General features: G+C 29.2%; 6 protein-coding genes across 6 annotated transcripts; all 6 read left to right on the top strand.

The window, feature by feature from the left end:
- The first annotated feature begins 338 nt into the window (after positions 1-338).
- Positions 339-2,908, top strand: LOC139776332 (odorant receptor 22c-like). Its single transcript, XM_071712903.1, has 6 exons — positions 339-621; positions 887-1,241; positions 1,577-1,801; positions 1,879-1,992; positions 2,481-2,636; positions 2,779-2,908. Exons 1-6 carry the CDS (start codon positions 365-367, stop codon positions 2,827-2,829), a joined length of 1,158 nt encoding a protein of 385 aa, XP_071569004.1. The 5' UTR covers positions 339-364; the 3' UTR covers positions 2,830-2,908.
- A 168-nt stretch (positions 2,909-3,076) lies between these two features.
- On the top strand, positions 3,077-6,594 carry LOC139776301 (odorant receptor 22c-like). Its single transcript, XM_071712874.1, has 6 exons — positions 3,077-4,131; positions 4,386-4,740; positions 5,280-5,510; positions 5,588-5,701; positions 6,185-6,340; positions 6,492-6,594. The coding sequence occupies exons 1-6, from the start codon at positions 3,875-3,877 to the stop codon at positions 6,540-6,542; spliced, it is 1,164 nt and encodes a 387-aa protein (XP_071568975.1). The 5' UTR covers positions 3,077-3,874; the 3' UTR covers positions 6,543-6,594.
- A 1,330-nt stretch (positions 6,595-7,924) lies between these two features.
- On the top strand, positions 7,925-10,596 carry LOC139776343 (odorant receptor 13a-like). Its single transcript, XM_071712915.1, has 6 exons — positions 7,925-8,339; positions 8,544-8,898; positions 9,246-9,476; positions 9,554-9,667; positions 10,139-10,294; positions 10,430-10,596. Exons 1-6 carry the CDS (start codon positions 8,086-8,088, stop codon positions 10,478-10,480), a joined length of 1,161 nt encoding a protein of 386 aa, XP_071569016.1. The 5' UTR covers positions 7,925-8,085; the 3' UTR covers positions 10,481-10,596.
- Positions 10,597-11,972: 1,376 nt separating this feature from the next.
- LOC139776255 (odorant receptor 22c-like) lies at positions 11,973-14,450 on the top strand. The gene is made up of 6 exons (XM_071712808.1): positions 11,973-12,226; positions 12,498-12,852; positions 13,198-13,428; positions 13,501-13,614; positions 14,097-14,252; positions 14,400-14,450. Exons 1-6 carry the CDS (start codon positions 11,973-11,975, stop codon positions 14,448-14,450), a joined length of 1,161 nt encoding a protein of 386 aa, XP_071568909.1.
- Positions 14,451-15,383: 933 nt separating this feature from the next.
- On the top strand, positions 15,384-17,987 carry LOC139776294 (odorant receptor 10-like). The gene is made up of 6 exons (XM_071712866.1): positions 15,384-15,705; positions 16,304-16,655; positions 17,013-17,249; positions 17,324-17,437; positions 17,642-17,797; positions 17,937-17,987. The coding sequence occupies exons 1-6, from the start codon at positions 15,449-15,451 to the stop codon at positions 17,985-17,987; spliced, it is 1,167 nt and encodes a 388-aa protein (XP_071568967.1). The 5' UTR covers positions 15,384-15,448.
- Positions 17,988-18,909: 922 nt separating this feature from the next.
- On the top strand, positions 18,910-21,374 carry LOC139776295 (odorant receptor 13a-like). The gene is made up of 6 exons (XM_071712867.1): positions 18,910-19,243; positions 19,487-19,841; positions 20,203-20,439; positions 20,517-20,630; positions 20,840-20,995; positions 21,151-21,374. The coding sequence occupies exons 1-6, from the start codon at positions 18,987-18,989 to the stop codon at positions 21,199-21,201; spliced, it is 1,170 nt and encodes a 389-aa protein (XP_071568968.1). The 5' UTR covers positions 18,910-18,986; the 3' UTR covers positions 21,202-21,374.
- The last annotated feature ends 1,386 nt before the right edge of the window (positions 21,375-22,760 follow it).

Genomic DNA, 22,760 nt, shown 5'->3' on the forward strand with positions numbered 1-22,760 from the left:
ACTTATTTCCGAGAAAATAAATCGTAAAAAACTAATGCATGAAAAATTATTCTTTTCTTTCCGTAATTTTATCTATACGTCTCTGTTACTTCATGATCGAAGTACACGTTTTGCTTCCGATGTAGACTGTTAGTGAAAGCATTGGATATTTATTCATATAATGAGTTCTGTCTCGACTGACCATTATACTACGCAAAGTATAATAGCGATTGATCCATGCTCACCTGAGTGGGGATGCACTGTGTGGGGATGAACTGTGTGGGGAGGATCGGATCATGCAATTTTATTTCTTTCTGAACCAGAGTACCGAACAAATGTGACGAGGTTAATTTCTATTTTTGAATAGTTTCTAAATTATTTGCAAATGGTGATCACGAGTACCGTTAGCCCGACGCTGAAAATGGGTCTTCAATTTGTTGGCATGTGGCCGGACGTACCGTATTCTACTATTTATTGGTTGAGTTTTATGTCCAGCATGCTGATTATACAGTGCTTCCAGTATTTGTATATTTGTGATCATTTTAAGATGAGCGAGCTTTCGAATCTTGTCGATAGCTTGCCTTTGACTTTAGATTACAGTTTGACTTTACTTAAATATACCAGTTTGTGGATGTCTCGTCGGTAAGATGCAATGTCACACTGCATAATAGTACAACTTTGCTCAATAGTCATACTCGTCAGAGAACAAAGATTTGCCGAAATACAAGATTTTTTCTCAGTTTTTTAATACATATAGTTGATCCAATTTTTGATAAATAAAAATGAGAAATAATAACATTATATAAATATTAATTCAATATTAGTACATATAGGTAACATCGGTATTTCTAGGAACAAAAGTGTGATATTTCTATCTAAGACGAATAATAATAATAATATATTGCAGAGTCTTTCATGAAATCCTTGCTACTATAGATAATGACTGGCGCGAGTGCATCAATATAAATCAGCATTTGCATGTGATGACAATCAAAGCTAATATGTCGCACTCCATTACTAATGCTATATTTAGCTTTAATGCGATCGCCGCCGTATTGTACTTCTTAGGCGATTACGTAGTTCGTTCCGTATTCTTAACTGCAGATTACAATGACACTTTAAGGCAGCTTCCTATAAAAATACAATTGCCTTTTGATAGTCAACAGTCGCCGATGTTCGAGTTTCTTGTTGTGACGTTATTTTTACACATAATGTTACACACATTCACAGTATCTATTTTTAATGGACTAATTTTTACTTTGGTAATTTATATTTTGCGTCAATATTTTCGTACTGGAACAATTTATAACGCAAAATTGTAACTGTGGACGTTTTTATATCCAAATTTAAATAAATTGTAAAGTTTTATAATATATAAACTGCTTTACAAATTCTCCTTTACAAATTTTAAGTTATAACTAATGCCAGTGTTAAAGATATTTCGAAGTCAAATTACAGTATATTATACATTACGTAAGAATTATCACGCTATATATATATATATATATGTATATCTGACTAGAAAAACATATTCTTTACAATAATAATATTTTTTATATATGACTGAGATTTAAAAGAAAATATAAGTATATTTTAGGTGCTACATGTAAGCGGACAAATTGATATAATATGTCAAGAGTTCAGAAATATTTCCAGGAATACTTTTCTATGTTCCCTACCTTCATTTGGAATACTAGTCGAGAGGCATAACAGAATTATTTTATTTTCCGAGAACATGGAAAAACTCTTCTCCTTTATCGCGTTAATGCAAGTTGTTTGGAATACATTAGTTATTTGTTGCCTAGGATTTATCGTCATAATTGTAAGTACTGTAATTCATGTATGATGATTGATATCGTATAAATTATTTATTTCTATTTCTGTTGTTCTTTGATTTAGTCTATCCATAATGAAGCCGATACATTTGTATTCGTGAAAACTGTGTTTGGTTACTGTGTCATATTGATTGACGTCTTTGTCATTTGCTTTGCCGGAGAACATCTTAGTTTCAAGGTAAGTATTCAGAAACAGTTAATTATAGACACACAATTGTTTAACACAATATAGTTGTGCTCTCTTAATAATGCAAGTGCATGACATTGTTTTCTAATAAAGATATTTTAATGTATTATAATACATAAACAAATTAAGTAATAACATAAAAAAAATTTTAAATAAAAATGTTTGTTATTTTATAAATTTATCTTAACATTATAATATTATAATAATCACACATCTCTTTAAAACATATTTTATATATTGTAGTATGTTTGTGTCATTAATTAATTGTTTATTATGCGTAAACAATTTTTATATTTTAAAAATAACAATAGACATAAATTAAATGAAACATTTCTAATATAAATTATATTATAATATTTTTGTAATGTTGGTGTTAAAACTAGAAAAAATGTTCTGTGTTAATTTATTGATTTTCAACAAATTTATTAAATACTAATAAAGGAGCTAATGTACTTAACACAACTTACATTATTCTTTAGAGCAAATTAATTGCAAATGCAACGTATGAAACGCTGTGGTATAATATGCCATCAAATGCGGGTAAAATTATAATATTTATATTAATGAGATCTCAGAAGCAACTGACGATTACGGCAGGAAACATGATGGATATGTCATTTGAATCTTTTACAAATGTAATTTTTCAAACAATTTGGACTTCTTATTAAAAAACAACTTTATTCTCCTTATAGTTAATTTTGGGATATTCTGAAACATTTTTTATGCATAAAAATAATTTATAAACTAAATTTAATTCCTAACTATTTATTGTTGTAGATCATGAAAGCATCAGTGTCTTATATATCCGTCTTAAATGCTATATATTGACACAATAAACGCAAGTATTTTCTGAAGTTATAACATAATTAATATAAAGTATAAATTAAAATAAAATAAATTAAAAAATATAAACAACAAATTAAAATGTTTATTAAAAGAAGTTGTTAGCAAGTTAGTAATTACCATTTAATATAACTATGCACATGTTAAAAGAAAGCAACTTATGTAACTAAAAATAAATTTTTGTTTCTTATATATTATTATTATAATTTACATTCTTACTTGAAAAGGTATATAGCTGCAGAGTGTGTTAAAGATTTAAAAGATTATATGGCATACGTATACAGTTTATGTAGACTTATCTATTGTATTTTTTATGTTATTTTTTATTGTATTTTTGTATTTTTTACTTAACACATTATAATATTTCCAATTGAAAACTTTTTATTATCGAAATATATTTCATAATCAAGTCTTGCACAGTAACATTTCTTGAAACATTAAAAGTAATTACTCGTTATTATACGATTCAGTCCCAGTCAGAGTTTTGCTATTCTTCTTTCACTGTATTTCTTTAGAGATCAGCGGTTGAACTGCACGATATAATTCCATTCGTGTAGAATACCTAATGTGTAATTACCATTGCTTTGTCGTGCGTTTAACGATTTTCGCAATTGGTAGTAGGAAATGCGACATTTATCTTTTTTCGATGGAATTATATTTCCAAGAGACAAGGTTGCAAAAAAAAAAACGTAGTTAAAGCATGGATAGCTGTTTTCTTCTTCTACGATATGTATGCAATATGTCTCTGTAACGTCATGGTTGAAATACACTTCATGTCTTTCTGACATAGACTGTTAATAAAATTTTAAAATGTGCGTACAAATAATGAGTTCTGTCTCGGCTTCTATCTCATTGTATTACGCGACATATAATAGCGATTGATCCATATTCACCTGAGTGGGGATGCACCGTGTGGGGATGGACTTGGAGAGACGGACCATGCAATCTTATTTCCTTCTGAACTAGAGTACCGAACAAATGTGCTGAGACTAATATCTCTATTTCTAAATATATTCAAAATTATTTGCAAATGGTGATTACGAGTACCGTTAGCCCGATGCTGATAATTGGTCTTCGATTCTTCGGTTTTTGGCCGGGTGTATCATATTCTACCATTCATTGGCTGAGCTTTATGTCGAGCATGCTGATTATACAGTACTTCCAATATTTGTACATATTCACTCATCTGAAGATCAGCGAGTTAACAAATTTTGTTGACAGTTTGATGGTGACTTTAGTTTACAGCTTGACATTTCTGAAATTGATTGGTCTGTGGATACATCGGCGGTAAGATAATGTAATATACTACGTTATATTTCAATCTTGCTAAATCGCCGTGTTCGAGAAATAAGATTGCCCTTTAGTTTCTTAACATAAATTCGTAATCCTGTTTTTCCTAACTAGAATAGCCGACTGAATATTATTATCTAAATCTTATTCGAAACATTGGAATATACAACATTAATTTCAAGAAGAAAATAAATATTATTTATATTTATAAGAATCTGACTAAAATAACGTATTGAAGCAACGTATTGCAGAGTTCTTCATAAAATTTTGGTGGATATGGATAATGACTGGCGCGAGTGCATCAACGTCGATCAGCATTTACATATAATGACAATCAAAGCTAACGTATCACATTTCTGCTCGAACGTCTTGTTAAGCATTAATACGATCGGTTCGGCACTTTACCTCTTAGGCGATGACGTAGTTCGTTTTATATTTCCAACCGAAGATTACAACGTTACTATACGGCAGCTTCCTATAAAGATACAATTTCCCTTTGAAACTCAACAATCGCCGATATTTGAATTTTTTGTTGTATCAACATTTTTACATGGGATGTTACAAGTATGGTCGATCGCTATTCTAAATGGATTGATCATTACTTTGGTACTTCATATTGGATATTTGTTATTTTCAGTTTTTATTAATTTTTTACGCAATAGAACAATTTACATATAAACTTAAGCGTAAACATTATTCCATGGAAATTTTATATTCATTAATTTGCAGAATTTTGTTACGCGTGACACAACGCACACAAATACATGTTACATTTTTGTATTAGAAATTTTGAAATTTATTGTCAGCGTCAAGAGTATATATATATACACACACACATATATATATGGAGGGGTTAAAGCCATAGTGGTGTAAGTCACTTTTTTTTACCTATCGAGTTAAGTTCATAGATGCAGTCTACACATGCAGATATGTTGAAAAAAGAAGAAAAAAAAGTGGTCAAAAAAATTGACTTACACCACTATGGCTTTAATCCCTCCATATATAGATTACTATGAAATAATATAAATTAAATATATATTATGTAAAATTTTTACATTTATTGTATCTATGTATTGAAAACATAAATATTATTTTTACATACATGTAATAACTATAATTTTTGCAAAAATTTAAGTATATTATAGGTGCACCATGTAAGCGGACAAGTTGATGTAATATGTCAAGAGTTCAGAAATATTTCCAGGACTACTCTTCTGTATGGATCTTCCCTATCTTCGTTTGGAATATTGGTCGAGAGGCATAACAGAATTATTTCATTTTCCGAGAACATCGAAGAACTCTTCTCCTTCATTGCGCTAATGCAAGTTGTTTGGAATACACTAGTTATTTGTTGTCTAGGATTTATTATTATACTTGTAAGTACTGTAATAAATATACAATAGATGTTGTTATATATTTCATGTATTTCTATCTTTGTCGTTTATTGAACTAGTCAATTCATAACGAAACTGGTGTTTTTGCGTTAATGAAAACTATGATTGCTTATTTGGCTATAACAATGGAGGCCTTTATTATTTGCTTTGCCGGTGAATATCTTAGCTTTAAAGTAAGTATTCGGAAGAGTGATTAATCATAAAGTTTTGAATACGTTTACGCTGATTTAATGATAGAAATTTATGCCATTGTGTTTAAATAAAAATATATTAATATGTTGCAATGCAATATAAAATATTATTTAAGCTAATCAATTTTAAGTAAATAGAAATGTTTTTTATTTTAAAAAAGATTTATTTTACAAACATGTAAATATCTTTTAAAGTACTAACAACATATCTGCCATAATAAAACATATACATTTATGTATTATAAGATATTTATCACTTAATAGTTTATTGTAAATACAAATAAATTTCTTATAATTCTTAAATAAAAAGAGTAATGGAATCAGTAAAGAATTTATAATAATGTTACTACAATATTTTCTCGATATCGGTAATAATACTGGAGAAATCTTTTTAAAAAAGTTAAACGGATGAAAACGAATATAAAAAAAGCCATTATATTTGATAGTATTTGCATCATTTTTTAGGGCAAATCAATTGCCAGAGCAACATACGAGACGCCATGGTATGATATGCCGTCAAAACAAAATAAAATTATAATATTTATATTGATGAAATCACAAAAGCGACTGGCAATCACGGCGGGAAAAATGATGGATATGTCGTTCGAAACCTTTACAAGTGTAATTTAAAACATTTTTCAATCATCTATTTATTAAGAGACTTTATTTTACTGAATTAATTTTGAAACTGCTACGACATGTGTCTTTATAGATAAATATAATTTACAGATTTAACTTATACATATAATATTTATTACTTGTGTTTTTTTAGATTATGAAAGCGTCAGTATCATATGTATCAGTTTTGTATGCTATGTTATGATATGAACAAAATCACGCAGTATCTATTTTCTAAAAGTATATTACGTAGTTAAAGTAAGCCGCAAAGTTGAAATAAGTTAGAAATATTGAAAATAAATTAATAATTAAATAAATATTGTTGGTTACTAATTGTTGTTTAATAATAAAGAGTTAAAAATTACACAAATTTAAATTACTATGTATAAAAGTGTTTATGTGCAAATAATGTTTTATTTCTCGCGTATGCTATTATTATTATATTTTATCTTCGTATAAAAGATACGTAGATGCAAACGTTTCGGACATTGACTTTTTCCTAAAAAGTCGCATACTTTGTTTATATTTCTTATTTTGTATATTTTGTTGCTTACATTCGTACTAGACGTAATATCCTCAATTGCAAATATCCTACTTTAAAAATTGTTTTCAACAAACGAGTTTCTTGCAATAAAGCCTTGTGTCCACTGTGCTAGAAATTGCTCCGAGATCTCGGACGGAGAAAGAATTAATCAATTGGATTGGTCAATCAGCCAAATTGTTTAAATGTGATTGGTCAGTTCTGTCTCTGTCCGAGATCTCGGAGCGATTTCTAGCATCGTGGACATAAGGCTTAACACTTCTTGAATTAAAAAAAAAATTACCCATTATTACATCCCCAGTTAGAAAGTTCAGTTGTCCTCCGCTCATCATATTTCTTCAAAGATCAGAAGTTTAATTAAAAAGGTTATGTAGTTGCAGAGTGCACAAAAGAAATTTGTTACTATATTGACGTTCTACTAGAGACTAAAGGGTCATGGCATATACAGTTTGTATAATTTTATTTATTAATATTTTAATATCATTCTTTATTGTATTATTATATATTTAACTTAATATTTATATTATTTTACATTGCAAACTTTTCATTATCGAAATTTATTTCATAACCAAGTCTTGCACAGTAACTTATCCTGAATCATTAAATATAATTACTCGTTATTATACGATTCAGTCCCAGTCAGAGTTTTGCTATTATTCTTCCTTCACTGTATTTCTTTAAAGATCAGAGGTTGAAATATACAATATAATTCCATTCGTTTAGAATACCTAATGTAATTACAATTGCTTTGTCGTGCGTTTAATGATTTTTGCGATTGGCAGGAAACATGGTGAACATTTGTTTCTTTTCGATAGAATTATATTTCCGAGAGACAAGGTTGCAAAAAAGTAGTTGGAGCATATAGATAGCTGTTTTTTCTTCTGCAATATCTATACAATGTTCTTGGAAATGTTACATGGTTGAAATGCACTTTAAGTTTTTCTGACATAGACTGTTAATGAAATTTTAAAATGAGCATACAAATAATGAGTTCGGTCTCGGTTTTTGTCTCGTTGTACTACGGGACATATAATAGCGATTGATCCATGTTCACCTGAGTGGGGATGCACCGTGTGGGGACGCATCGTGTGGGGATGAACGTGAAGAAACAGACTATGCCATCTTATTTCCTTCTGAACTAGAGTGCCGAACAAATGTGCTGATACTAGTATCTCTATTTCTAAGTATTCAAGAATATTTGCAAATAATGATCACGAGTACCGTCAGTCCGACGCTGATAATTGGTCTTCGATTTTTCGGTTTTTGGCCGGGCGTATCATATTCTACCATTTATTGGCTAAGTTTTATGTCGACTATGCTGATTATGCAATACTTCCAATATCTGTACATATTTAATCATCTGAAGACCAGCGAGTTAACAAATCTTGTTGACAGTTTGATGACGACTTCAATTTACAGTTTGACATTTCTGAAATTGGTTATTCTGTGGATACATCGTCGGTAAGATAATATATACTACGTTATATAAATTCTTAATCTTGTTTTCCAACTGGAAGTGGCCGACTTATAATATCATCGTCTAAATCAAATTTCAAACATTGGAATATAGAACATTAATTAATCTTAAAGAAAAAATAAATATTAATTATTTACATATTTATAAAAATCTGACTAAAAATACCGTATTGATGTAACGTATTGCAGAGTTTTTCATACAATTTTGGCGGATATGGAAAATGACTGGCGAGAGTGCATCAACGTTGATCAGCATTTACATATAATGACAATCAAAGCTAACATATCACATTTTTTCTCTAGTAGTTTATTGAGCTTTAATGCGATCGCTTCGGCATTTTATCTCTTAGGCGACTACGTAATTCGTTTTATATTTCTAACCAAAGATTATAACGCCACTTTACGGCAGCTTCCTATGAAGATACAATTTCCTTTTGAAACACAACAATCGCCGATGTTTGAATGTTTCGTTGTATCACTATTTTTACACGCGATGTTACAAGTATGGTCGATGGCTATTCTAAATGGATTAATCTTTGCTTTGGTAACTCATATTGCATATTTCTTATTTTCAGTTTTTAATCATTTTTATATAGACCGATTTACATAAACTTATAAACGTAAACGCTATTATATAGAATTTTTACACGAATAAATTTGCAGAATTTTGTTACATGACACAACACTTGCTAATATTTGTTACACTACTGTATTAGAAATTTTGAAATCTATTGTCAGCGTCAAGACTATGCGTATATATTACAGTGAAATAATATAAATTAAATATATTATGTAAAATTTTTACATTTATTTTATCTTTGTATTAAAAACATCAAAATTTTTTTTACATGCAATAATTATAATTTTTGCAAAAATTTAAGTATATTATAGGTGCTCCATCTAAGCGGACAAGTTGATATAATATGTCAAGAGTTCAGAAATATTTCCAGGACTACTCTTCTGTATGGATCTTCCCTATCTTCATTTGGAGTATTAGTCGAGAGGCACAACAGAATTATTTCATTTTCCGAGAACATCGAAGAACTCTTCTCCTTCATTGCGCTAATGCAAGTTGTTTGGAATACACTAGTTATTTGTTGTCTAGGATTCATTATTATACTTGTAAGTACTGTAATAAATATACAATAGTCATTGATATATGTTTTATGTATGTCTATCTTTTTCGTTTATTGAACTAGTCAATTCATAATGAAACTGGTGTTTTCGCGTTAGTGAAAACCGTGATTGCTTATTTTTCCATAATAATGGAAGTCTTTTTCATTTGCTTTGCCGGTGAATATCTTGGTTTGAAAGTAAGTATTCAGAAATAATTAATCATAAATTTTTTAATACAATTACGCTGACGTAATAATAGATATGTATGATGCTGTTTTTGAATAAAAATACATTATTATGTTGTAATGTAATATAAAATATTATTTAAGCTCAATTTTAATTAAATAGAAATATTTCTTATTTAAAAGAAAATTTATTTTACAAACATATAAAAATCTTTGAAAGTACTAAACATATCTGCCATAATAAAATATATACATTTATAAATTATAAGATATTTATCACTTAATAGTTTATTATAAGCACACATCTTTTTATAATATTTAAATAAAAAAAGAAACGGAATAGTAAAAAATTTTTGATATATTTACTACAATATTTTCACGATTGGTAAAAATACCGCAAAAATCTTTTTCTTTTAAATAAGTAAAATGGATAATGATGAATATAAAAAAAGCTGGCATATTGACAGTATTTGCATTTTCTAGGGCAATTTAATTGCTAGGGCAACATACGAAACGCCATGGTATAATTTGCCGTCAAATCAAAGTAAAATTATAATATTTATATTGTTGAGATCACAAAAGCGACTGGCAATCACGGCAGGGAAGATGATGGATATGTCATTTGAAACTTTTACAAGTGTAAATTTTTAAAATTTCAAATTATTAAAATATAAATTTATTTTACTTATTTAATTTTGGATGTGCTGCGATATGTGTATAGATAAATATAATTGGTAGATCTAACATGTATAATATTTTACTTATGTTTTTTAGATTATGAAAGCGTCAGTATCATATATATCAGTTTTGAACGCTATGTATTGACATCAACAAAATAGCGTAGTATCTATTTTCTGATATTATATATATCACATAGTTAATGTAAACCATAAAGTAAAAAGAAGTTAAATATATTGATAATAAATTAACAATTAATATAATATTGTAAGTTAATAATTGTTCAATAATTAAGAGTCAAAGAATTACACAAACTTAACTTACTGTATAATATATAAAAGTATGTGCAAATACTGTTTTATTTCTCGTGTGTGCTATTACTATTATATTTTATCTTTATAAAAAAAATACGTAGATGCAAACGTTTCGGACACTGACTACTTCCTAGAAAATCGTATACTATGTTTATATTTTTTATTTTGTACATTTTGTTCCTTACATTTGTACTAGACGTCTATAATATCCTCAATTGCAAACATCCTACTTTTAAAATTTTTTTCAATTAATGAGTTTCTTGTAATAAAGCCTTGCATTGGTCAATTGGCCAAATTGTTTAAACATGATTGGTTAATTCTTCCTTTGTCCGAAATCTCGGAGCGATTTCTAGCATTGTGGACACAAGGCTTAGCACCTTCTAAATTAAAAAAAAAAATTACTCGTTATTACATCCCCAGTTAGAAAGTTTAGTTGTCCTTCGGTCATCATATTTCTTCAAAGATCAAAAGTTCAATTAAAAAGGTTATGTAGTTGCAGAATGCATAACAGAAATTTGTTACTATATTGACGTTCTACTAGGGACTAAACGGTCATGTGGCATATACAATTTGTATAACTTCATTTATTAAATTTTTAATGTCATTTATTATATTATTACTTATTGTATTATTATATATTTAACTTAACATTTATATTATTTTACTTTGCAAAGTTTTCATTATCGAAATTTATTTCATGATCAAGTTTTGCACAGTAACTTATCCTGAATTATAAAATGTAATTACTCGTTATTATACGATTCAGTCCCAGTCAGAGTTTTGCTATTCTTCCTTCACTGTATTTCTTTAAAGATCGGAGGTTGAAATATACGATATAATTCCATTCGTTTAGAATACCTGATGTAATTACAATCGCTTTGTCGTGCGTTTAATGATTGTTGCGATTGTCAGGAAACACGGTGGACATCTGCTTCTTTTCGATAGAATTATATTTCCAAGAGACAAGTTTGCAAAAAAGTAGTTGAAGCATATGGATAGCTGTTTTTTCTTCTGCAATATCTATACATTGTTCTTGGAAATGTTACATGGTTGAAATACACTTTATGTTTTTCTGACATAGACTGTTAATGAAATTTTAAAATGAGCATACAAATAATGAGTTCTGTCTCAACTTCTGTCTCGTTGTACTACGCGACGTATAATAGCGATTGATCCGTGTTCTCCTGAGTGGGGACGCATCGTGTGGGGATGAACTTGGAGAAACGGACCATGCAATCTTATTTCCTTCTGAACTAGAGTGCCGAACAAATGTGCTGAGACTGAGTATCTCTATTTCTAAATATATTTAAGATTAGTTGCACACAATGATCACAAGTACCGTTAGTCCGACGCTGATAATTGGTCTTCGATTTTTCGGCCTTTGGCCGGGTGTATCATATTCTGTCATTTATTGGCTGAGTTTTATGTCGAGTATACTAGTCATACAATACTTCCAATATTTGTACATATTTAATCATTTAAAGATCAGCGAGTTGTCAAATCTTGTTGACTGTTTGATTGTGAATTTATATTATAGTTTGACATTTCTGAAATTGGTTATTCTGTGGATACATCGTCGGTAAGATAATCTAATACTAATATACTACGTTATATTTCAACCTTGCTGAATCGCCATGTTTGAGAAATAAGATTGTTCTTTAGTATCTTAGCATAAATTCTTAATCTTATTTTCCAACTGAAAGTGGCCGACTTAATATCATCATCTAAATCATATTTCAAACATTGAAATATTGTACATTAATTAATCTTAACGAGAAAATAAATATTAATTATTTATATATTTATAAAAATCTGACTAAAATAACGTACACTGATGTAACGTATTGCAGAGTCTTTCATACAATTTTGGCGCATATAGAAAATGACTGGCGCGAGTGCATCAGCGTCGATCAGCATTTACATATAATGACAATCAAAGCTAACATATCGCATACTTTCTCTAACGGTTTATTGAGTTTTAATGCGATTACTGGGATATTATACTTCTTAGGCGACTACGTAATTCGTTTTATATTTCTAACCGAAAATTATAACGTCACTTTACGGCAGCTTCCTATGAAGATACAATTACCCTTTGAAACTCAACAATCACCAATGTTTGAATTTCTCGTTGTATCACTATTTTTACATGCGATGTTACAAATATGGTCAATGGCTACTCTAAATGGATTAATCTTCACTTTGGTAATTTATATTGCATATTTGTTATTTTCAGTTTTTATTAATTTTTATGTAACAGAACGGTTTCTGTAAACTTATAAGCGTGAACGCTATTGTATGGAATTTTTACATTAATTAATTTGCAGAATTTTGTTACATTTCTGATGCACACAAATACATGTTACATTTCTGTATTAGAAATTTTGAAATTTATTGTCAACGTCAAGAGTATATTACAGTGAAATAATATAAATTAAATGCATTATGTAAAATTTTTACATTTATTGTATCTATGTATTAAAAACATAAAAATTATTTTTACATACATGTAATAACTATAATTTTTGCAAAAATTTAAGTATATTATAGGTGCATCATGTAAGCGGACAAGTTGATATAATATGTGAAGAGTTCAGAAATATTTCCAGGACTACTCTTCAGTATGGATCCTCCCTATTTTCGTTTGGAATATTGGTCGAGAGGCATAACAGAATTCTTTCTTTATCCGAGAACATCGAAAAACTTTTTTCCTTTGTCGCGTTAATGCAAGTTGTTTGGAGTACATTAGTCATTTGTTGTCTAGGATTTATCATCGTAATTGTAAGTACTGTAATAAATATGCAATAGTTGTTGTTATATGTTTTATGTATGTCTATTCTTTTATTGAACTAGTCTATTCATAATGAAACTGGTGTTTTCGCGTTAGTAAAAACCATATTTGGTTACTTTGCCATAATAATGGAAGTCTTTTTCATTTGCTTTGCCGGTGAATATCTTGGTTTTAAAGTAAGTATTCGAAAAAAAATGAATTACCATAAATTTTTGAATATAATTACGCTAATATAATGATAGATACATATGATATTGTTAAATATAAATATATTAATATGTTACAATGCAATATAAAATATTATTTAAGCTATTCAATTTTATTTAAATAGAAATATTTCTTATTTAAAAGAAAATTTATTTTACAAACATATAAAAATCTTTAAAAGTACTGACAACGTATCCATACCATAATAGTATTTAAAAATTACATAACATTTATTAATTAATAGTTTATTATAAGTACACAATTTTTTATAATATTTAAATAAAAATAGAAACGGAATAGTAAAGAATTTTTGATATATTTACTACAATATTTTCACGATTGGTAAAAATACCGCAAAAATCTTTTTCTTTTAAATAAGTGAAATGGATATTGATGAATATAAAAAAAGCTGGCATCATGGCATATTGACAGTACTTGCATCATTTTCTAGGGCAATTTAATTGCTAGGGCAACATACGAAACGCCATGGTATAATATGCCGTCAAATCAAAGTAAAATTATAATTTTTATATTGTTGAGATCACAAAAACGACTGGCAATCACGGCAGGGAAGATGATGGATATGTCATTTGAAACTTTTACAAGTGTAAATTTTTAAATTTTTAAATTATCAAATTATTAAAATATAAATTTATTTTACTTATTTAATTTTGGATCAATGTGCTGCGACATGTGTATACATAAATATAATTTGTAGATCTAACATGTCTAACGTTTTACTTGTGTTTTTTAGATTATGAAAGCGTCAGTATCATTTATATCAGTTTTGAACGCTATGTATTGACATCAACAAAATCGCGTAGTATCTATTTTCTGAAATCATCACGTAGTTAACGTAAACTTTACTACCGTAAAGTAAAGAGAAGTTAAATATATTGATAAAAAATTAATAATTAATATAGTGTAAGTTAACAGTTGTTTAATAAGAGTCAAGAAATTACATAAACTTAAAATACTGGTATATAAAAATATGTGTAAATACTGTTTTATTTTTCGTTTGTGCTATTACTATGATATTTTTACTTTTTAAAACAGCTGGAAACTTCATCGGGCGTTTTGGCCATTGAATTTTATTAGAAAATTGCATACTGGGTTTGTATTTTGTGTATTTTGTTAGATATATTTGTAACATAGACGTCTATAATGTCCTCAATTGTAAACTTCCTACTTTAAAAATTTTTTTCGTTAAACGAGTTTCTTGCAATAACACTTTTTGAATTATTACAAGAAATTACTCGTTATTATATCCCCAGCCAGAGAATTCTGTTCTCCCCTTATCATATTTCTTCAAAGACCAGAAGTTTAGTTGCATGAACACAATTTATGTTCCCTTGCATGGAATATCTAATATATGTATAATCACCATGGTCGCGCATTTAATGATTCTCGTGAATGGTAGAAAATGTGATAAACATGACCATTTCTTGTCTGTAATATTGCACTATCAAAGAAAAATGATTGCAAAAAGGAACTGTCGCGCAGCAGTTCTTTTTTTTTTACTTTAGCTGCAGTACAATATCTATGTATGTTACTTTACGGTCGGTGTATACATTATCAGAGTGTTTATGGGATATTAAAGTAATGAGTTTTTTTCGACTCATCGTTGTACTATATGCGACATATAATAGCGATTGATCCAAGTGTGTTTGAGTGGGGACGCACTCGTGTGGGGGATGCACTTGGGGAAACGGACGGTGCTCCTCATTTCCTTCGCAACTACAGTAGAGAACAAATGTGCCGGAACTGATTTTTATTTTCTTACGTTTTTAAAATCATTTGCAAATGATAATCACATCTAGTGTTAGTCCAGCGCTGAGAGTTGGCCTCCGATTTCTTGGCATGTGGCCGAATGATTCATATGGTACCATTTATTGGCTGAGTTTTACGTTGAGCATGCTGATTATACAGTACTTCCAATATTTGTATGTATTTGATCATTTGAAGATGAGCGAATTTTCAAATCTCGTTGGCAGTCTGACTGAGACTCTAGATTATAGTTTGACGTTGTTTAAAATAATCAGTCTGTGGGTGCATCGTCGGTAAGATATTATATCTGTGTGGAGTGGTTTAGCTTTGCTTTATAACCGTATTTAAGAAATAAGAAACCTCTCTAAATTTTTAAGCGCTTATTGCGCTTATTAAGTGATCCAATTCTTCCCAATCATAATATTATTCAAATTTGAGCTCCAACATTAAAACATATAATATTACAAGGAGAGAATTTTTTGTTATATTTTACCCTTAAATTCACTACAAACTTGGGACAACTTGGCAACCAAGGAATTTTTGAAATATACAAAAGACATTTCACAAACAACGTGATAAAAATTACCAAGCAGATTGGTAAATTTTAAAAAATTATTGAAATTTCCTAGATATATTTTAGTAAAATTAATCAAACATATTTTATATTTTAATGTAATAGATATTAATATTTTTTATTATGGTAGATATTGATCAGAATAGCTCGCATAAAATTCTTGGTGGTACATGTTGTCCCACAACTATTATGATTTCAGTGTAAATTTTAAGAGAAAATTCTCTCCGTGTAGTTGTTTTACGAAAAAAAAAAAAAAAATAAATAACGCATCTATCTGACAATGCGACATATGACGAATTTAAAGTAACATATTGCAGAGTTTTTCATAAAATCCTGGCCGATATGGATAATGATTGGCGCGAGTGCATCAATATCAATGAGCATTTGTATATGATGACAATCAAAGCGAATATATCGCATTTCATCTCTTGTGCTTTATTGAGTTTTAATGCGATTGCTGGGGTACTTTACACCTTAGGCGACGTAATTCATTCCGTATTTCTAGCTACACATTACAATGACACATTACGTCAACTTCCTCTAAAGATATATTTGCCCTTTGAAACTCAACAATCGCCGACGTTTGAATTTCTCGCTGCAACATTAATTTTACATGTGGCGATACATTCATGCGTAGTCGCTATTCTAAATGGATTAATCTTGACATTGGTAACTTATATTCGTATATATACATATTAATTTCTTAATGATTTTTTATGTATCTGATGTATTGTAACGTAAAGTCGTGCAAACATACTCTTACATTAAAATTTTTTATAGTTTGTAGAATTTCGTTTGAGAAGTGTTCTCCTTTTTTTGTAAAGAGTTATAAAGTATAATTAATGCCAGAAATGTTAAAAAAACTTACAATTATTTTTATACAACATATTTGTGATTATTGAATATATTATTTAAGAATAATATATCTAATTGTGTATAATTGCATTTAAAATACATCTTCTTTTTAAATAAATGTTTTTAATATGTAGTAATTATGATTTGTTTTTTAATTTAAGTCTATTTTAGACACTTCACGCAAGCGGACAAATTGAAATAATTTGTCATGAAATCAGAAATGTATCTAACAATAAATCTACTCTTTTTCGTGAATCTTCCGTACCTTTATTTGGAATGCTGATCGAGAGGCATAATAAAATCATTGCATTTTCCAAGAACATCGAATCACTTTTCTCCTTTATTGCATTGATGCAAATTGTTTGGAATACATTAGTTATTTGTTGTCTAGGATTTGTCATCATACTTGTAAGTACTGTAATACATATTCGGTGATTAATATCATATGTATTCAATTTTCTTTTTATAATTTATTGAATTAGTCTATTACTAGTAAAACTGGGATTTTCGTGTTTGTGAAAACTATTTCTGGTTACTTCGCTGTAATGATTGAAGCCTTTGTCTTTTGCTTTGCCGGAGAATATCTTAGCTTGAAGGTAAATATTAGAAATGGTTAATCATATATACACAATCTCTTAATAACATAATTAATATAGTTATGGAAATACATAACTGCTTCCTAATAAGAATATTTCAATATTCTTGAAAGAAACGTTATCTGTGCTATAAGTACGTTGGATAAATAAGACATAAATTTAAAAAAACGCTGCTGCATTTGACATTACTTATATCGTTTCCAGGGTGAATTAATTGCTAACGCAATATACGAAACGATGTGGTATGATATGCCGTCAGGTCAAAGTAAAATTATAATTTTCATATTGTTGAGATCACAAAAACGACTGACAATCACGGCAGGAAAGATGATGGATATGTCATTTGAAACTTTTACAAATGTACATTTTTAAATTTTCAAATTATTAAAAAATATATTTATTTTACTTATTTAATTTTGGATCGATGTGCTGCGACATGTGTATAGATAAATATAATTTGTAGATCTAACATGTATAACGTTTTACTTGTGTTTTTTAGATTATGAAAGCGTCAGTATCATTTATATCAGTTTTGAACGCTATGTATTAACATCAACAAAATCGCGTAGTATATATTTTCTGAAATCATCATGTAGTTAACGTAAACCGTAAAGTAAAGAGAAGTTAAATACATTGATAAGAAATTAATAATTATTAATATAATAAGTGTAAGTTAATAATTGTTCAATAAGAGTAAAAAAATTACATAAACTGAAATTACTGTATATAAAAGTATGTGCAAATACTGTTTTATTTCTCGTGTGTGCTATTACTATAATATTTTTACTTTTTAAAACAGCTGGAAACTTTATTGGACGTTTCGGCCATTGAATTTTATTAGAAAATTGCATACTGGGTTCGTATTTTGTGTATTTTGTTGGATATATTTGTAACTAGAGGTCTATAATATTCTCAATTGTAAACTTCCTACTACTTTTAAAATTTTTTAATTAAACGAGTTTCTTGCAATAACACTTTTTGAATTATTAAAGGAAATTACTCGTTATTATATCCCCAGCCAGAGAATTCTGTTCTCCCCTCATCATATTTCTTCAAAGACCAGAAGTTTAGTTGCATGAACACAATTTATTTTCCCTTGCATGGAATATCTAATATATGTATAATCACCATGGTCGCGCATTTAATGATTCTCGTGAATGGTAGAAAATGTGACAAACATGACCATTTCTTGTCTGTAATATTGCACTGTCAAAGAAAAATGATTGCAAAAAGAAACTGTCGCGCAGCATTTCTTTTTTTTTTTTGCTTTAGCTGCAGTACAATATCTACGTATGTTACTTTACGGTCGGAGTATACATTATCAGAGTGTTTATGGGATATTAAAGTAATGAGTTTTTTTCGATTCATCGTTGTACTATATGCGACATATAATAGCGATTGATCCAAGTGTGTTTAAGTGGGGACACACTCGTGTGGGGGATGCACTTGGGGAAACGGACGGTGCTCCTCATTTCCTTCTCAACTAGAGTAGAGAACAAATGTGACGGAATTGATTTTTATTTTCTTACGTTTTTAAAATCATTTGCAAATGATAATCACATCTAGTGTTAGTCCAGCGCTGAGAGTTGGCCTTCGATTTCTTGGCATGTGGCCGAATGATTCATATGGTACCATTTATTGGCTGAGTTTTACGTTGAGCCTGCTGATTATGCAGTACTTCCAATATTTGTATGTACTTGATCATTTGAAGATGAGCGAATTGTCAAATCTCGTTGACGGTCTGATTGTAACTCTAGATTATAGTTTGATGTTGTTTAAAATAACCAGTCTGTGGGTGCATCGTCGGTAAGACATTATATCTGTGTGGAGTGGTTTAGCTTTGCTCTATAACCGTATTTAAGAAATAAGAACCTCTCTCCATTTTTAAGCGCTTGTTATTGATCTAATTCTCCCTGCAATCATAATATAATTAAAATCTTAGCTCCAACATTTGTACAATAAAAAACATATAATATCAGTTGTTTCACGAAAGAAAATAAATAACGCATCTATCTGAGACACATGACGAATTAAAGTAACATATTGCAGAGTTTTTCATAAAATTTTGGTGGATATGGATAATGATTGGCGCGAGTGCATCAATATCGATCAGCATTTGTATATGATGACAATCAAAGCGAATATATCGCATTTCATCTCTAATGCTTTATTGAGTTTTAATGCGATTGTTGCAGTACTTTACCTCTTAGGCGACTACGTAATTCATTCCGTATTCCTAACTGCAGATTACAATGACACATTACGTCAGCTTCCTATAAAGCTATATTTGCCCTTTGAAACTCAACAATCGCCGACGTTTGAATTTCTCGTTGCAACATTAATTTTACATGTGACGATAAATTCATGCATAATCGCTATTCTAAATGGATTAATCTTGACATTGGTAACTTATATTCGTATATGTACATATTAATTTCTTAATGATTTTTTATGTATCTGATGTGTTGTAATGTAAAGATGTACAAACATACTCTTACATTAAAATTTTTTGTAGTTTGTAGAATTTTGTTTTAGAAAAGTGTTACCTTTTTTTTGTAAAAAATTATAAAGTATATATAATTAATGCCAGAAATGTTAGAAAAATTTACAATTATTTTTATACAACAAATTTTTGATTATTGAATATATTATTTAAAAATAATATATCCAATTGTATAATTGCATTTAAAATACATCTTTTTTTTAAATAAATGTTTTTAATATGTAGTAATTATGATTTTTTTTTAAATTTAAGTCTATTTTAGATACTTCACGTAAGCGGACAAATTGATATAATGTGTCATGAAATCAGAAATGTATCTAACAATAAATCTACTCTTCTTTGTGAATCTTCCGTACCTTTATTTGGAATGCTGATCGAGAGGCATAATAAAATTATTGCATTCTCCAAAAACATCGAATCACTTTTCTCCTTTATTGCATTAATGCAAGTTGTTTGGAATACGTTAGTTATTTGTTGTCTAGGATTTGTCATCATAATTGTAAGTATTGTAATATATATTCGGTGATTATTAATATCATATGTATTCAATTTTCTTTTTATAATTTATTGAATTAGTCTATTCATAATGAAACTGGGATTTTCGTGTTTGTGAAAACTATTTCTGGTTACTTCGTTATTATGATTGAAGCCTTTGTCTTTTGCTTTGCCGGAGAATATCTTAGCTTGAAGGTAAATATTAGAAATGGTTAATCATATATACACAATCTTTTAATAACATAATTATATCAACATAGTGATGGAAATACATAACTGCTTTCTAATAAGAATATTTCAATATTCTTGAAAGAAACTTTACCTGTGCTATAAATACGTTGGATAAATAAGACATAAATTTAAAAAAACGCTGCTGCATTTGACATTACTTATATCGTTTCCAGGGTAAATTAATTGCTAACGCAATATACGAAACGATGTGGTATGATATGCCGTCAGGTCAAAATAAAATTATAATATTCATAATAATGAGATCTCAAAAGCGACTGACGATTACGGCAGGAAAAATGATGGATATGTCATTCGAAACTTTTACAAGTGTAATCTTCAAAATCTTTGAATTACTTAATTATAAATAGACAAGTTTATTTTATTTATACTTATTTAATTTTGGGTATATACTGATGCGACATATATCCTTTATGAATGAATATAGTTTGTAGATCAACTTAATTTCCTAACTTTTATTTTTTAGATGATGAAGGCATCAGCATCATACGTATCTGTTCTGAATGCTATGTATTGACACAAAGAAAAACGCGGTATACACGTGCTGAAATGATAACGTAATAATTATAAATCAATAAGTTAAAATAAATTGATAATAAAGACGATTAATAAATTAATAAATGTCATTTATTACTATAAGTTAATGAATTACACAAATTAAAATGGTATTTAATAAAATTGTAAATAATTTTTTTCGTATGTTATTGTTAAGTTACGTTTAATTTTAATTTAAAAAAACTATTTGGAATTACTGATTACGTTCAACACGCTTCGACTATTAATCCTTTATTAGAGCTCGCACATTCGTTTATAAACATTTATTTTGTTGCGTGCATTTGTAACAAAGCATTAATGAATTCTTAATCGCACTTTTATTATTTTTCAAGTTTATTACATAAGAAAGTTTTGCATTATAATACTTTCTATACTATTAAAAAAAAATATTGACCATTACATGATTTGACTCGAGTCAGTTGTTGTGTTTTCCCCTTAGTTTATTTCTTTATTAAAGACCAGTGGGCCTATTCTGTAACTCTTAACGACAGTTTCGTTATCGTTATATTTGCGTTGCGCAGATATTATACATGGTAAAAAAGCTACGCAATGACAATATAACGATAACAAAACTGTCGTTAAGAGTTACAGAATAGGCCCGCTGAAGTTGAACTGCACGGTGAACTGCACGACAAACATAATTCGGTTCCATTTGCTTAGAATATTTTATGTCATCACTATTACCATTGGCCATCCGCCATAAATTACACATTATATCGCGTAAGAGCCAACCCACGTGCCGGTAGATCGTAGAGTGCTCGCGAGATGCATTTTTCTTGGCCGTTTGCATGATTTACGGCCGACTGTAACCCTCCGAAAGTTGGAAGTCGGATATTGTTGCATCTCTCGCTGTTTATATCTCCGCACGCGCGTTTTAATGGATTATTGAGGAGTTCACTCGTAAGCGGATGTATGGATAAGCATGTTAATTATCCTACCTTATTTCTACTTTCCGTTTTTCCATTTTTCTTTTTACAAAAGCATTTTTTTAAATTATATGCATCGGGATGCCTTTTATTTAATGCGACGTGCCTCCTTTTTTATATAGGAAGGATACTATATAATAAATAATATACTATATTGTGTTATTAATTTGTAAGACAATTTTCTATAATGTTTGAGTGTTATAGATTGTTATTTGATTAGAAGAGTGCTAACTTTGCCAATCTGATATTCTACACGAATCTTTTCATAACTATGATAATTTAATATATGATACGAAGGAACAACACGCGTATCCTCACAAAGCTGGGAATTAATTGTCAGTAATTCCTTATCTCGCTTTCTTCGTCTTTATCATTTATTATCGCTTCATAAGTCATCGCAAGGGATGGCCGCGCCGACCGATGGTCTTACGCCGACTAATCGAGTATATTTGAGAGTGATGTAGTGCCCGTTTTAGAGCGTACAGCGGTGGAGCCGTTAAAAAGTCACGCCCGTGTATTCGAAGATAAATTTCTCATCTCGCAATAATAATACGGAACAAGTGGCGCTGACCCGGCATAACGGTGCCACATCGGA

The sequence above is a fragment of the Temnothorax nylanderi genome, unplaced genomic scaffold (assembly GCF_030848795.1).
Source record: "Temnothorax nylanderi isolate EJ_2023f unplaced genomic scaffold, tnyl_v1.0 TNYL_tig0116_pilon, whole genome shotgun sequence".
NCBI lineage: Eukaryota > Metazoa > Arthropoda > Insecta > Hymenoptera > Formicidae > Temnothorax > Temnothorax nylanderi.